Source organism: Mesoplodon bidens, assembly GCF_964165515.1.
Source record: "Mesoplodon bidens genome assembly, chromosome: 18".
Classification (NCBI taxonomy): domain Eukaryota; kingdom Metazoa; phylum Chordata; class Mammalia; order Artiodactyla; family Ziphiidae; genus Mesoplodon; species Mesoplodon bidens.
The window spans coordinates 42,662,542-42,678,406 of NC_138175.1; the positions used below are offsets into that span (position 1 = coordinate 42,662,542).

At 41.0% G+C, this 15,865-nt stretch overlaps 2 protein-coding genes across 6 annotated transcripts in view; one reads left to right on the forward strand and one right to left on the reverse strand.

The window, feature by feature from the left end:
* Positions 1-8,938: 8,938 nt before the first annotated feature.
* On the reverse strand, positions 8,939-11,349 carry LOC308605736 (uncharacterized protein; the record flags this gene model as incomplete). The annotated part of the gene is made up of 3 exons (XM_081216017.1): positions 8,939-9,011; positions 9,595-10,518; positions 11,226-11,349. 3 exons carry the CDS (start codon positions 11,347-11,349, stop codon positions 8,983-8,985), a joined length of 1,077 nt encoding a protein of 358 aa, XP_081072143.1. The 3' UTR covers positions 8,939-8,982.
* The window catches only part of DPY19L3 (dpy-19 like C-mannosyltransferase 3), a 74,646-nt gene continuing 67,776 nt past the window's right edge, over positions 8,996-15,865 (forward strand). The window contains exons 1-3 of one of the 5 annotated variants that reach the window (XM_081216909.1): positions 8,996-9,283; positions 11,912-12,053; positions 14,330-14,463. In XM_081216909.1, coding sequence (XP_081073035.1) covers positions 11,951-12,053; positions 14,330-14,463 — 237 coding nt within the window. In that variant the 5' untranslated portion in view covers positions 8,996-9,283; positions 11,912-11,950. Of the gene's footprint in view, positions 9,284-9,997; positions 10,129-10,501; positions 10,523-10,544; positions 10,608-11,911; positions 12,058-14,329; positions 14,464-15,865 lie in introns of those variants that run through there. The other 4 variants (XM_081216907.1, XM_081216910.1, XM_081216908.1 and 1 more) reach the window with 4 other exon arrangements.

A 15,865-nucleotide genomic window follows, 5' to 3' on the forward strand; every position in this document is an offset into this window, starting at 1 on the left:
TATCGCATTATTTTATAAATATATTATTTCGTCTCCTGTTCTTCTACAGCCCTACTCATAATTTATGACTTAACCTAACTCACTATTTCATCATCTCCACTACTTACGCCAAACACAATTTGTTTAAAATAACAACATAATGAATTAATAAATAATGCCGCTTTTTAAAAGTATTGGTTTTCCTCCTGACAACCTTATGGTGCTGATGGTACCCTCTGCTTCACCCTTTCTGTGATGTGGTCATGCCACCGGCATATCTAACTGCGGTGGGAGGTAACCGTGGCAGCTAATCCACTCAACTGCGGTGACCATTGACTTGCATAATCCAGGATATAAAGAAAAGTCTTAGACACACCTCTTTATAATGAATAACTTGTCTGAGTCTAAAATCAGATTCTGGGGTTGGGTGGCAGTTGTAGTTGGCTTTGATGTAGAACTGTTGCCTAAATTGGCAGATTAAGAAAAAGTCACAGTATTCGCCTACATAGATTCTTCCGAAGCAAGCAGCAAAGATGTAAAATGAACATTTTTGGCCCTATAAATTCTCAGAGGAGTTTCTGTTTTTAATTGGTGCCATACAATAGACAGTATGTTTTGGTTTATATCTTAGAATCCAAATGACTGTAAGATGCTTAAACCATTTCCAGAGTCCTAGATGTGCAGCAAAATCTGGTTTGTGTCTTGTGTTGGGGGACTGTAGACCTCATTTTTCTGGTGATACATTAATATACTGCATCCAGTTTTCTCATTTAGACCATAAAGTGTTTGAAGATTATGACATACTTGGTTTTTATCTATTGATTTTTTTTCTTTTTCCCAGTATGAGTAATTCCTGTTTAAATTGTTTGCCTTACGAAAGTTGATTCTAGTAGATCTTCCTTTGAATTAAAAGTTTAATTTTAGGCATCTAATATAAATTCTTACCATTATAGAACAAAATCATAAGATGTTGGTGGTGTTTCGTTTCCTAACTCAACCACGTTTACACTAGTTGTGTCACTTAATCCAGAGAGTAAAGGCACCATTCGGGACAGTTTGCAAAACTGAATGTAAGACAGGTAGATACTTCCATGATAATGCTGAGGTAGATGCGGCCTTTGTTTGAAAAGGACATGATGTGTTAGGTGGATGGAGTTTTATTTACACAAATCAGAAAATAATAAATCCTTGACCATGAGCTGATAAAATAGACCCAACTATTTTATCTTTCTGATTTCTCAGCTTTATCCTCTGTTAAAAGGAAAAATTAAGAATAATTACCCATGTCATTGCCACTGGTATCAGTAATTGTAAAATTTTTGAGTTATTAATAAAGTATGTCATCTTAAATATGTACACAATAGAAAATTATGACCTGAAGAGACCCTCAACAAAATAAAACAAGTTATTCATTTTTAAATAACCTAATGTTATTTAACCTAATAATCTAATGTTATTTAAAGGCTTAGTGCACATCTCCAGATTTCTGGGTTTTTTCTACTTGTCATTTTATTAATTTTAGTATCCATACTTCAGCAATAATGTGGCTGCATTTTACTGAAATAGACACATCAATCTACATCTTGCTCTTTTTTGTTTATATCTGCAATCCCATTTAAATTTAGTATTTCCAACCACAAAAGGTGTTAGAAAATTCTATTTCAGGCTAATGAGAAAAAGTACAGCAGGATACGGTTCAGATCATAAGCTGTATTTATTTCTGATCCTCTACAGCTCACATTCTACAAAAAAATAGTTATGCTGAAATAATTAAATAATCGTAGGAAACGAGCGGTTTCCAAGTTATCTTCATTTTCCAAGCCCTTCTCCATATGAAGCATGAGAATACAATTGGTGAGGTCATGCCTTTCCATAATGCTAAGATTGGAATCCATGCAGGGTATCACCCTGTAGGTTAAAAAACTCTAAAATGAGGCTCTTCAGAATCTGTGCCCAGCTGGAGCACCCCTGTGCTCCGTGTGCAAACGCTGATAAAGAGGCTCCAGTGTACTATGTGACACTTTTTAAAACTCACTTTGTAATCACAAGAAAAAGTAAGTGTGGATCTTCCTAATGGGAGAGCAGTCACTGTGTCCCATCTGAAGCAAGGGGAAGACATGGGTGGTGGACGGCCTGCCAAGCTGCACACTGAGTGGGTATTTTGCTACCTCAGCTGGTTTGAAATATAGTGTAGCTTTACCTTTTTGAACCTCTTGTAAGTTCAGTTATGTCTTCTATTTTCTGAAATGTGAAATTGATTTTATAATACCAACCTCAGAGAGTTATATGGACTACATGAGAAGATCGTCTATAAGATACCTAGTTGAGTTCTGACAGTTCTGGATGGTGTTGGTTCAAAGCCATGTGACCTTGAGTAAGGCATTCAACCTTTTTTTGAGCCTCAGTTTCTTCATCAGTAAAACAGATGGTAATACTTAAACCTTGTAGGGTTGTTGTGAAGATCAGAAACCATGTGTATAAAGGGCCTGGCCATCTGTGAGCTCAAACAGTGGTTCCTATCATGGTTTGAGCACTCACTGTGTGTGCTGGGGGCAGGGACGCATTAAACGCCCTTATAAATCATGGTATCAAAGCTACCTGTTACAGCCTTGGAAAGGACTCTAAGAGCCATACTGCTTTGTGTTTTGAGGAAGGATACTCACAACAAAATATCGTATCTCTTAAAATATACCCAAACAAGACAAACCTGGTACCTAGAATATTGTATACAATTCATGTCACATCTAAAAAGACAACAGCCTGGGAGAAAGTGTCAGAACATTACCCTGTTACCATCACATTAAGTTCATATAATCATTCTCTCACACCTATAAACCGCCATTAAGGACTATGTGAAAATGGCCCTTTCCCTAAATCAGCTGATGAGCAGGCAGCATTGGCAAAACTTAGGCCCAAGGAGAGAGAATGGTATTTCAAATTGTATATGCTCAGTATAATCAGCCGCTAACTACACAGGACTGAGTGCCATGCCCTGGACCATTAGGGAAAGGTAACCGTTCTTGGAAACGGTGAGACATGGCCTGGCTCAGACCATGCAAAGCTCTCACACGGAACTCAGTCTTCTAACCATCGCACAAGGACTGTTTCACCTGCAGGACTCGGGTGCAGAGCAGTTCTAATTCTGAAGCATCCCTGCAGTCCAGCCCTAAAGCCAACCTCTTCATATGGGGTGCTGTCCTGTGGGCCTGGGATGTAGCTCTCCTCGTTTCACCGAAGAGACTTATGACCAGGTAGGAAAACGGCAGAAGGGGCAAAGATAAAATCCAAACCAGCATTTGCGTTTAACCACTATCCACTGATGTAACTTATTTCCAGTCTTCCCCCACGGCCCCAACACACACACACATACACTTATGCATAGTAAAAATACAAGAGAAAAGTTAACCTCTAGAATTTGTCCGGTGTTCCAACCACCAAAACTTTATCTGTATCAGCGTTTCAACCTTTTTTTCATTATCACATCCCTAAGGAACTTTTTTTTAGACTTTTCCTGATCACCCCCCTCCATGAAATTTGAATACCTTAGATATACTGTGTATCTGCACTTTATACATTAAAAGAATAAGGTTTTTTTCAACCCCCAAGAGCCAATTTTCTCCCCGTTGGGGGCGGAGGGGGTAATATCACCACGGAGAATGTATGCTCATATAAATGAACTGGTTGGTGACAGTTGTGAGAGGAAACAAACCTTGTTTCCTGGTATCTTGACTGAAAAAAACTTAAAGCCATCAAGAGACTGTGATTAAAAACCTCTCAGAGGTAGCTGTATTCGTTCCTCCATCATGTGGGGAGCACAAAAGGACAGAGTCTACCTACTTTAATCTCCACACAACTATTGGGGTCGTTTGAGTCCTAGCAGCTTTCAGGCCTGGTGAGATGCAATCAAGCCTGTGAATTCCTAAGCATAAGTCCTTCAGGCTAGTTTATCAGCATCCATGGGTGGACTCAGGAAGATTTGGGGACAGCACGTGGTTAAGTGTTAGTGAAAATCCAACCCAGTGCTAGATTAGCCATAATTTAAGGCATGATAAAATATCTGAATTTGAGGGTATTAGAAACACATACATTTCTGGCTGAAAGTCCTACTTCGTCCTACAAAAAAAAAAATCCCAAGCCAGACAGTACACCTTGGCATCTGTTAGTAGGAAATGTCTATTTCTAGGGTTTTTAGACACCTGCTGTATATACCTGTTTTGCAGGGAATGACATTAGAGCAGTCCAAGGAAACAAACTGGAAAGACCAGCCAAGGCTGGTTTGTGGACTAGAAGAGCCAACATCTAGGAATCACACTTCGCCAAAAGCTTATTATGTGATAAAGCACCATCATCTGCTTTAATTGGATAACCTATTCGTGTCCTATTCAAAAACACACAAGTACAATAGTTGTTCTAACCATGGAAATGGGGGAAAAAGGCATAGGTGGAAACAGCAGACAAGTAGAGGGAAGAAGAGTAGCAGGTGTTGAAGAAAATGAACCAACACTGACAATGTTTACACAGTTTGTTAACTTTATTTAAGAGAGTCCTTGGATAATTATGCACCTATGCTAATCTGCCTATAAATTCCATTCTTCTAAACCATTACAAACCTAGTTAATACAAAGTTGATCAAAGGAAGAGAGAAAAAGTAATTAACAATATTACATAATACCTTTTCTTAAGAATCTCCCAGGGAAGGAGGCAAGTATTTTAAAGGCGGGGTCCGGGGTGGGGAATACGGGGAAGGACTCAGGTGTAATGTTGATTCCTGTGCAACTCTGGAATGATCTGTGAGCGCTGAGAAAGCTGATCTCCAGGACTCAGCATGGGTTGCCTAAGACCAAGAGTGCCAAACTAGGCTCGAAAGAATGCCGTAGACACAGCTCATCTCTGAGGTCTCTGACATGGGTCATACACAAGGAGTGTATAAAACAACCCATGGGATGTAGGAAGAACATATTAGGATTTCCACATATTGGAATACATAATGTGTATATATATGTATGTATACACACACATATACGTGCACACGGAGAGGACAAAAATTTTTCATTGATGAAGTTGTGAGATCAAAAAGTTTGGAGACCACTGCTCTGACTTTTATTAAGACACTTGAAAAACCAACCCTGTGGACGAGGTGGCAAAATAAGAATTGCATGAAACTACTGTTGCAAAAATATGTGTAAGTGGGCCAAACTGTCTTCAACTGAATATGTGTTTCTGTAAAAGAATACTCAGTATTGTAAAGATCTCATTTCTCTCAAAGACTTCTTTACCTTTTATACAATTCCAGTAAAACAATCTCCATGGATTCTTTTTTGGAAACTGGTAAAAAGATTATAAAGTTTATATGAACAAGAAAATATGCAAAACTTGCCAGAACATGTGTTTAAAAGAAATACAGTATGTAGAACTGCTGCAAACTAGTTCTTTTTAAAAATCACTTAAACACAACAATGAGTTTACAAATAGGCCATATACGTACTGGAATGAGTATGTGATACAGATAATTCAAATCAGTAAGGTAGGAATGATGGTGAAACAACTGATTCTCCAATTAGAAAAAAAAATTGTCAGATCTCTCTCTTCATATTAAAAAGATGCAATATTTTTTAAAACTAGGAAAAAGTATTTTTAAAATTTTACAATCTTGGGATGGTAGAGGTTTTCCTAAGTATGTTGGAAAAACCCAGAAGCTTTTATAAAGGGAAGATGATAGATTTGATAACATAAAATTGAAAACCAATGCAAAGCGAAACACACCATATGAAGTACACAACACTGAGAAAATACCTGCAAGGTATACAACAGAAAGTTAATATCCAGGGACTTCCCTGGAGGTCCAATGGTTAAGACTCCGTGCTTCCATTGCAAGGAGCATGGGTTCGATCACTGGTCAGGGAACTAAGATCCCACATGCCACGCAGTGTGGCCAAAAAAAAAATGTTAAAATCCATAATCTATAACTAATCCCTTTATATAAAGATTAAATCGACAATTGGCCCAAGAACATGAAAAGATAAATCACAGAAAAAGAAATACAAGCAGCCAATAAGGCCTGGTGTATCTCCACCTAATACATTTAAAATGATATATCATTTGTTGCCTAAGATTGGCAAAGATTAAAAATATCCATTGTTGGCAAGGACACTGAAATAAGACCCGTAATGCACATTGGTGGACGTGTAAAGTAATACAATTTTTAACCTTTTGTAATGTAGTTTGCCAATGTTTATCCTAATTTAAATTCTAGCAATTCTGTTTCTAGAAATATATCCTGAAGAATTACACAAATATAAGGATATTCTCTTTGCATTGTGTGTAATAGGGTAAAGCTAGAAACAATCTAAATGTCCAATCAGAGGGGAATATTAAATAAATTATGATACATCCATACAGAGGATGACTACTATATTGAATACCCATCACTGTGTCACAGAATTACCCTTAAACTTAGTGGTTTTAAAACAACGATAAACGTTTATTATTCTTATCATATCTGTGCATGAGATACTTGGGAGTGGCATGGATGACATGGAGCTGGCAGATCTTCCTCCTAGGTGGCTCACTCACATGGCAGGCTGGTGGCTGGCCAGAGGCCAGGTGCCGCCCACGTGGCCTTCTCTACACGACGTTTGAGTGTCCTCACAACATGGTGGCTGGCATCCCCCATAAGTGCGCAATCCAAGAGAGGATAAGGCTAAAACTAGGATGCCTTTATGACCTGGCCTCAGAAGTCCCACGATGTCACTTCCACCGTATTCTATGCATCACACAGAACAGCCATGATGCGGTGAGAGGGGAGTATATAAATACTCAAATACAGCAAGGATCATTTAAGGTGAAATTTAAAGGCTGAATAGTAGTTAAGTCAGGCACTTATAAAAACTTTGAAATTTATGAATAGGAAGTAGGGATGAGGCTGGAGAGGTAAATGGAGCCTGACTCACAGCAGTACTTTCAAGCTTGTTAAGGAGCTTTTTATATAAAGCCAGTAAGCCACCAAAAGACTTATATCTTAGTAAGATCAGTATGTTTTTTATATGGAGGGTGGACTGAGTGGACAAGGCCAGAGGGCAGGAATGGAGGAAAGGCAATCGGTTAGCAGGCTATTGAAATGACCCAGACAAAAAAGGGTGCCTTGGGTTACAGGAGTGGCAATGGAGATGGGGAAAAGTTGGGCAAGTTCTGAGATATTTAGGAATAAACCCAATGGGACTCAATGTTTGACTGGATATATGGGCTACACAATAGGGAGGAATCAAGTTTGGCTCCTAAGGTATTGACAGCAATTAGGAAAAGGGGGCACATGGGATGAAAAGTAGGTTTGGGGATTAGAAAAAGTTTAATTTTTAACGAGTTGAGTTTGATTGCTCTGCACACAGGGAAATTTCCAACAGGCACTAGATGTCTGGGACCTGGCTGTCGGGAGCTATGCCTGGGCATGAACTAGGCACTAGATGTCTGGGACCTGGCTGTCGGGAGCTATGCCTGGACATGAACTAGGCACTAGATGTATGGGACCTGGCTGTCAGGAGCTATGCCTGGACATGAACACTTAGGAGTCATCAGAATGTCACTGGAAATTAGAGCCATGAGCCAGAGAGGAAGAGGAGTTTACATGAGACTGAAAAGGAATGCCAGACAGGTAGATAGAGGAGGAATACTGGGAGAGTCTATTGCCACAGAAGACAGGAGTGATCCAGAGTGTTCACACTACTAAGCCAAACTATTGAAAACTCAACGAACATCGTACATCAGACAGGAAAAAGCCAATGGAGGAGAGCTCTCTCCCTTGGTCCAATGCAAGATGCTTTTATGGGAAGGATGTGACTTCCCATAAGAAGACATTAATGACTTCTAGTGCAGTGCTTCTCAAAGTGTGACGTACATACAAATAACCTGGAGGTTATATTAAAATGCAGATTCTGATTCAGGAGGCCTTGGGGAGAGCCGGAGAGCCAACATTTCTAAGGTCCTAGGGGATGCCAACACTGCTGGTCCCCAGACAATATTTTGAGTAGCAAGGTCCTGCTATGGCTCTCAAACTTTGTTGAACACAGACTTGCATGGAGAACTTCTTAAAACAAATTATTGGTCCCTGGCCCCTACAGATTACGATTCGGTAGGTATGACTAGAACCTGATAATTTCCAACAAGCTCCCTTACGATGTTGATAGTGATGCCACAGGTTTCCAGGCCATACTTTTGAGCTGAACTGTTCCAGCACAACTTAACTATTGCTGGCCCCAACAGAGGAAAAGCCAGATCCCATTGGGTTTCAAAACACAATGCAAACAAGTATTCCTGTAGACCTCTGCAGTCACAGCCCATGACCAGAGCTCAATGGGGGCAAAGGTCTACCGCTCATTACCCATCACCCCCATGGTTGCTGTATCAGAATGAATTCATTCTTAATTAACTTATTTATTACCAAGACTTACCCTCAGCAGTGGATGTCTATTTCTCTCAAAGCTTTATTTTGCTTAGTAAAGCCATTTCATATGAAAACAAGCAGCTGCTAACAAGTAGTATTTCCTTTACTCAAGGGATCCATGTTTCACAACAGACTCATTTTTTTCCCCAGTGAGCAACACAATTTAAGAAAAAACCCTATATAATAAGGTGGGGAGGAGAGGGGGAATTCTACTTAAGGAGGAATCAATTCACATATTATTTATTAAACACACAAATGTATTTTATGTAAGGCATCTTAAGGTGAAAGAGAAAGATTATAAATATACAGTCCCTGTTCTCAAGTCCATAACATGAAAAAAAGACACCAACAATCATGTTAAACATGACAAATGCCATCTGAAAAAACAGCTGACATTTATTTTTATTAAAACCACCAGCAGATACCTCAACCCACGGGCACAGAATGTGTGTTTGTTATTAACAGCAACAGACGCACAAAGGAGGAGGAAAATATCAAACAGGGGTAACAAGGAAAGGCACCTGGCTGAAGTAATTCCTGGAATTAAGACAGATGGGCAGTCCTCTTCACAGGTGGAAGACCCAGAGGACCATTCCTTAATAAAAATCAATTAACATGTGCTCTGAGAATCTGCTGACAAAAGGCTTTACCTACTATTCATCGCAGTGTGATTAAGAAAGATATCCACGTGTACAACACAGCAACTGCCCTCGGAAAAGGCTTACGCTCTAGTTTGGAGACGGAGTAACACAGGAGACTAAGAAGACAGAGGAACGTATTCTACACAAAATTGAGAAGAAGACAGCTCGCCCTGCCCCCCTCGCCAAAAAGAGGCGCGTCTTTGGAGATGCGAAAGTACCTCTGCAGGTACTCTCACTGGCAGTCGGTAAAAGACTTCCAAACACAGATCACCGGCAGTTGGGGCCTGGGGGTGTTGCCAAGACCCGAGAAGGGGGCGCGCCAGGCCTTGGCAACGCGGTTAGCTGGGAGATGTCCGAGTGGTCAGACTGCTTCCGTCCATCGGGCCCTTACTGACCCCTCCACATCCACCAGCACAGGAGACAGGAAGGCACCGGCGCAAGAAAATGTTTTTCGCGGCCCGCGGCCCGTCTCACCCTCCCCACCCGGGGGCCGAAGTGGTGCCGCCACCCCGCGGTCCGACCTGAGGCCACCCTTACTCGCATCCCGGCCCTCTTCCCCCGAGCAGCGCCGCTCGCCCTGGCCTGGGGGTGGCGGGAGTCTGCGTGGGCGAAGGTGGCCTCGGGCTCCTCGGTCGGTGGCGGGGGTCCTGTGCTCTTCGAGGGGTGCCCGGAGCCGCGGCACGCAGCGGAACGCAGCGGAACTCAACCGACAGTACAGCCCGGCGGCCGGAAGTGCGCCGCTTCCTTCCGGCCGGCGCCGCACGAGACGGGGCGGGGCGCCCCGGGAGGGGGAGGTGGCCCGTGCTGACGGACGGCTCCAGGGACCTATAGGCGCGGCATCAGTGGCCCCGCCTCCCCGGCGCGCCCCCTCCCCGGGGCGGTGACTCCCCCCAGCCCCCCATTTCCAAGGTGCAGTACAAAGCTCCACGGCTGCTGGGTTTTGACTGTCCCTGCGGCGCGTTGCTGGCCGTAGTGCGGCCCCGCCCCCGCAGCCCTCTGCGCCCCCGGCCGGCCGGCCGGCTGCCCCCGTTCCCGGTCCGGAGCCGCGCTCGAGGACGGCTGAGGCCGCAGGTCTGTGGCTGCGTGTCGGGCCGCGGGCAGCGCGAGGGGAAGCGCGGGCGCGAGGCTCCGCCGGCGGCCCCGGACTGTCCGGCGAGCGGGTGGCGCTCCGCCCTTGCGTGGCGGCGTTCGGCTGAATCCGCCGCGAAGACCGAAATCCCGCGGGCCGCCCCGCTGCGTTGCTCAGGGTGGGGGCGCGAATCCGGCCCTCGCGGCGTCTTCGGAGACCCTGTGTGGGACTGGGCGCCCCCTTGTCCTCCCGACGTGCGGGGCTGGGGGCGGCAGCTTGGGAGAGAGCAAGTTTGCCGAGGGCGGGGCGCCTTCTCGGGCGACTTCTTGCCTCGGCCACGCGGGCGGAGGGATGGGCTGGGTGGTCTCCGGCCTCGGCGGCCACGCCACTTCCTAGGTGAGCCGGAGCGAGTTACTGAACTTATCCGGCCCCTCAGCGTCTGGCGGGGACTCCGGTGGTGTAGATTGATTGGGGTGCGGAGGTGAGCTGAATAATGTGCCTTGCAGCGCCCCGGGATGCCCAGTACGTGCTGGTTCTTCTAAGCAGTGGAGAAAAAAAGCACCCGCTCTCATTTCCCTTTTCAAACATTTAAGATGGCATTCCTTGTAATTTGATGGGGAAACTTTTGTTTCTTAGGTTCATGCAATTATCACACGTAGTTGGCACTTAAACATTTGTTGCCCTTCTGTCCTAATGTGTTACGTTGTATCAGTTGTGGGATTTTTACAACTCCGCTTGGGGCCCTTAGAAAGGGCATGATTCTAGGATGAGGTAATTTGGGGGTAAGCTCATCTCTAGAGGTACGACTTTGCCCACACTCCTTTTCTCCCTCGTTGCTCCAGATTCTCCATTTTCGGTGCTTGCACCCTTTTCCTCTCAGATTTTTTTTTTTGTATGAATGAACGAATGGATGAATTGTATAACGTTGATTGGTGTGTTCTTTTCAGTAAAGCAACTTGTTTACCTTTAGGAATTAATAAACTGCGCCGACAGTCGTGTCCGGCAACCGGTCATAGTTAATTAATAAATAGTTAGTTCAACGCTGTTCATTCGTCGGAGGAGTGACGCCAGATGTCCCGGGGGACTGTAGCCAGCTTACTCACTGCCGCCACTCCCCTGCCTCCCACTTGCTGCTTCCAAACCAGGCCCGTGCTCCCTGCCGTCACTCCCACTGTTGCTGCCTGGTGTAGCAGCTGCCCTGATTGGCACACCCCCGCTGCCATCACCACTGAGGCATATTCCTAAAGCTTCCAGTGTGAATTGTTTGAAGGAGCACCAGTATCAAAATCCAGATACCGGAGACAAAACAATGTTTCAGGTCTTCAAAATCAGACCATCAACAGTCAACAGATTTACTACTTAATACCTTTTCCATGGTTGTTACTATAGAAAATAATATAAAACTACCTAATTATGTGACAAAATGCGTGGTAACTGCTATGAGTCGGGAAGGGGAGAGATCAGTAGGGGTTGGTGCATCCTAAGAAAGAAGGCTTCCTGGAAGGGCAGGGCCTTGTCTGTGATGCTCACCTGTGCTCCTAACTCTTGGCAGTGCCTGCCACAAGACAGGCGCTTCATAAATGTGGTTGTGTTAAAGAAATATTTGTGTTGTGTCTTGAGAGTAGCTTTGAAAGCTGGTTACGGTTTGGATGGGAAAATGGGAGGGCGTGCTAAGCGAGGGAAAATGGCTCAGGTAAAGTCTCCAAAACACAGATGAGGACAGGCTGTATTTGGCAGAGACGGTTCGGACATATGGATGGTGGCTTACTTCTGTGTTGTTTGTAGGAGTGGTTGGAAGAACAATGCATGTGAGCCTTTGACACCATGATATCCATCAGGCAAAGAAAAGGAATACAAACCACAGAAGTTTCAGAGGATTATGTGGCACAAGAAGAAAATGTGAAGTTGGAAAATAAATTGCCATCTAGTAGGTGATTTAAATTAAAGCAGCATTTTGGATTGCTTTTTTGTCTGCATATTGAAATAATCACTTTCCAATAGGATAAAAATTTGGTAAGACCTAATAGGTGAAGAAACTTATTCTATTACCCTGATATTTTAGTTTTACAGATGATTTGATCGCAATGTGATAATATTTGTTTTACAGTTATGATTAGATAAAAGACCTCTGATTAGAGCCCTTTGCTTCCCAGCTGCCTGTTCAGTATAGTTATGCCAATCTGATCCTTTGACTTTCAGAGTAATACTTTTTCCCACTGTTCCGATTTTAGTCTACTTATAATTTTTCTGGTTTGTGTATGCTGTTCACAACTAGACAGCCTTACCTTGGGTGAGTTTCTCATTTCATTAAACTATTGAAAGATGAATCAAACTCTCTTTTATTCTTTATTTTCAGTCAAATTCCTGAAATTTTCTAATTTGCTTTTTTTTTTTTTTTTTTTGGTGGGAACAGTGGTCAGAATTTGGTAAATTGTTTAAATAATGTTGAAGACTCTTGCTAAGCCATACATCAAGTGGCATTAATTACCAACTTCTTGCTTCCCGAGTTGCTTTCTTAGGCTAAGCATGGTCGGGATTTTTAAAAGTAAGCATGAAAAATTCCATGTCTATCAGCCATTTTGGATATCTGACAGAGTTTACATCAGCTGCAGCTAGAGCTAGTAAAGTAATTTGGGGTAACAGTTCTATTTATTTATTTTTTTATTTTTTTGGTGGGAGGTAACAGTTTTATAAAATAAAAGTAATCTGTATTGAGCAGTCATGCCACCCAACTCAGCTATTAGCAATTTGGGACAATACAGAGTACTTTCTGAAAATCTTATATAAAAACAAATACAGGTTCAAGTTTGTCCTTTTAAATTAAAACATTTTAATTTAAATTTTAATTTAAATTTAAAACTGTTCATTTTACCAAAGCAGTATTTATTCATGTGAGAAAAAAAAATGAAAACTAAAGAAAAGCAAAAATGAAGGAAAAAATACGCCCGGAAACCCCCTCATCCTGAGATTACCACCTATAACACTTAGATTATCTTGCTGTCTAAATGTTGTTCTCTGTACGTGTACACCTACAAGCATTCAGATGTGTTTTTTCTCAAAATTGAGATCCTACCCGCTGTTGTGTAACTTGCTATCTTTCTCTTGTGTTATGAACATATGTCAGTCAATGTATTTTTAAAATTTTGTCAGTGTGTAGTCACTGTGACTGCAGCATAATTTATTTAATTTCTTATTGAATATTTAGATGATTTTTAACCTTTTACCTATACAAACTGAACTGTGATAAATATCCTTGTGGCCAAAGGTTTGTTTAAAACTTTATTTCTTTGGGGTGTATGCCTAGATTTACAATTATTGGTCAAATAGGGTGCTCATTTTGGTGGCTTTTACTTCCTATTGCCATGTCGCATTCCAGAGAGGTATCCATTTATTCTAACACCAGCAGTGTTTAAAAAATGTCTATTAAAAAAAAAAAAGTCTGTTTTTTGTATCCTTACCAAAACAGAGTACTAAGCATTTTTAAGCTATCAAATTAGCCACTATTGTAAAAGTTATAGCTCTTTGTTTTGATTTGCATTTCATTAATACTTTTTTTTTCTATTAAGTTTATTGGCCATTTTTTCTTCTGTGCATTGCCTATTCATGTCCTTAATCAGTTTCCTACTGAAATATTCATTTTTTTAAATTATCCTGAAAGTATTTATCCTATATTAAGGATATTTAACCTTTCTTATATGTACTATAAATATGTTTCCAAGTTTATATTCCTTTAACTTGGGTGATGGGGTTTAAAATTTTAAGTAATCAAGTTTGGGAGTAGTTTTTAATGAATAAACCACACATTGTAAGTAGATCATCTAAAAGACTGTTTATATTTTAGATCTGTAACTCATTTATTCCTCTATTTAAGAAACTTAGTAGTTAAACTAGGTCAAGCACAGGTCCTAGGTGTTAAGATGAATAAGATAGTATGCTTGTCCTCAAGATGCTTACATTCTAGTTGGCAAAATGGACAAATGAACAGTTAGATACAATGGGGGAAAAACTATAATAAAAGTATGAAAAGTATAAAAAGGTCTGTGGAATCACAAAACAGAGAAGCCCTAACTGTCTGCTGGAGACACGGAAAGCTTCACCACTAACAGGCAGCTGGAACTTGGCATGTTTGACAGTCTGAAATAGAACTATTAACTGCTAAATCCTTTACTGACTTGGTTTTTCATCTGTTCATTTTTCTAAAAGGTTGTACCAATAGAAGATTATGGACGATTCTTTCATTTACAATTGGTGGAACTGTTGCCCTTTGCACTGGACTTCTTACATCTGTCTACCTGGCCACTTTACATGAGAATGATTTGTGGTTTTCTAATATTAAGGTATGAACATTGTATGATTTACCCATCAGTGTCTCCAGTAGTTAGTTAGCCATTTAGATGAATGATCGTTTTGCCATAAAGAATCCAGTCTCTTGAAAAATTTGCCTATAGAGTAAAATGACTTTTTCTTTGTTAGTTAAAAATAACATCAGAATTTTTATAATCAAGTGAGTTTTCCCATTTTCGTTAGTTTATTCATATTATGCATCAGTTACTCTAAACCAGTATTTTTCAAGCTGTAGATTGTGAAATTGGTGTAGTAGGTCATAAGTAGCATTTTTCATAATGAAATCAAATACAAGAGAATACTATCACATGGTAAGGTTGATAATTATTTGTGAAACTTTTATTTTAATTATGTGTATGTGCAGACTGGGTCACAGTATAAATTTTTTTTTTCCTGTTGGGTACAGTAAAAAAAAAAAAAAAAAGAAAGAAAAAGAAAGCCAAAGCTACTGTTCTAAACCAGGGAGTTTTAATCTGGCTCCATAGATGACCTTGACATGGTGTACCTTTCTAATAATATATGCAGAAGATTGAGAGGAAGCCATAACTGTCATCAGGTTTTCAAGAGAGTGTGTGACTCTTTAAATACCAGTTTCCTTGTTGTCTTTCTCCTCCCTCCCTCCCTCTCTCTCTCTCTTTCTCTCTCTCCCCCTCCCCTCCGATATCCTTTAATTTGGCTTTGGTTCAGAGCAAGTATATCACTTAAAACTTACACATTGCCAGTGCTTTGCATCCACAACACTGCACATTGCCAGTGTTTTTCATCCAAATATACCTTTCTTTTCATCAGAAATGTCATGATCTTTGACCTTATTTCCCACCATGGCTTTTAATGATTAGTTGCTTACAAAGGTAAAATTGAGTTTCACAGGGCAAAGATTTATCATCTGTGAGAATATTCAAAAGTATCTATGCAGAATGTGAAGACAGTTCCCAAAGAGAATTTTCCAAAATATTTTGAGCTTTGGTTCCGTTATTGGAATGAGTCTCCAAAGGAGACTGCTTTGAATGACAAATTTTATTTTTATGAGTAATTTCTAGTATGTTTATTTTTAAAACCTGTCATATTACTTTATAGGTATAGCATGGATATATCTTTATACAAATAATCATGGTACCAAAAAATAATAATTCTTACCCTTCAGTGACAGTTGGTAGTTTTTCTTGTCAAGAAAATCTTTACTCACCTGTCTCTTTAAAATTGAGTACCTATAAACAGATTCCCTGGAATTGAGAAATTTAAAACTTATTTATTAATACAAGTATTTTGAATAAAACCTGGAATTTCCCCTTTGTGGGCATAAAGTCAAAATTAAATGCTAGTAACTCTATAGCAAGGAGACATGATGAAAGAGATCACATAATTTTAAACTGTAAGTTTAGCTCTTTAATTTAA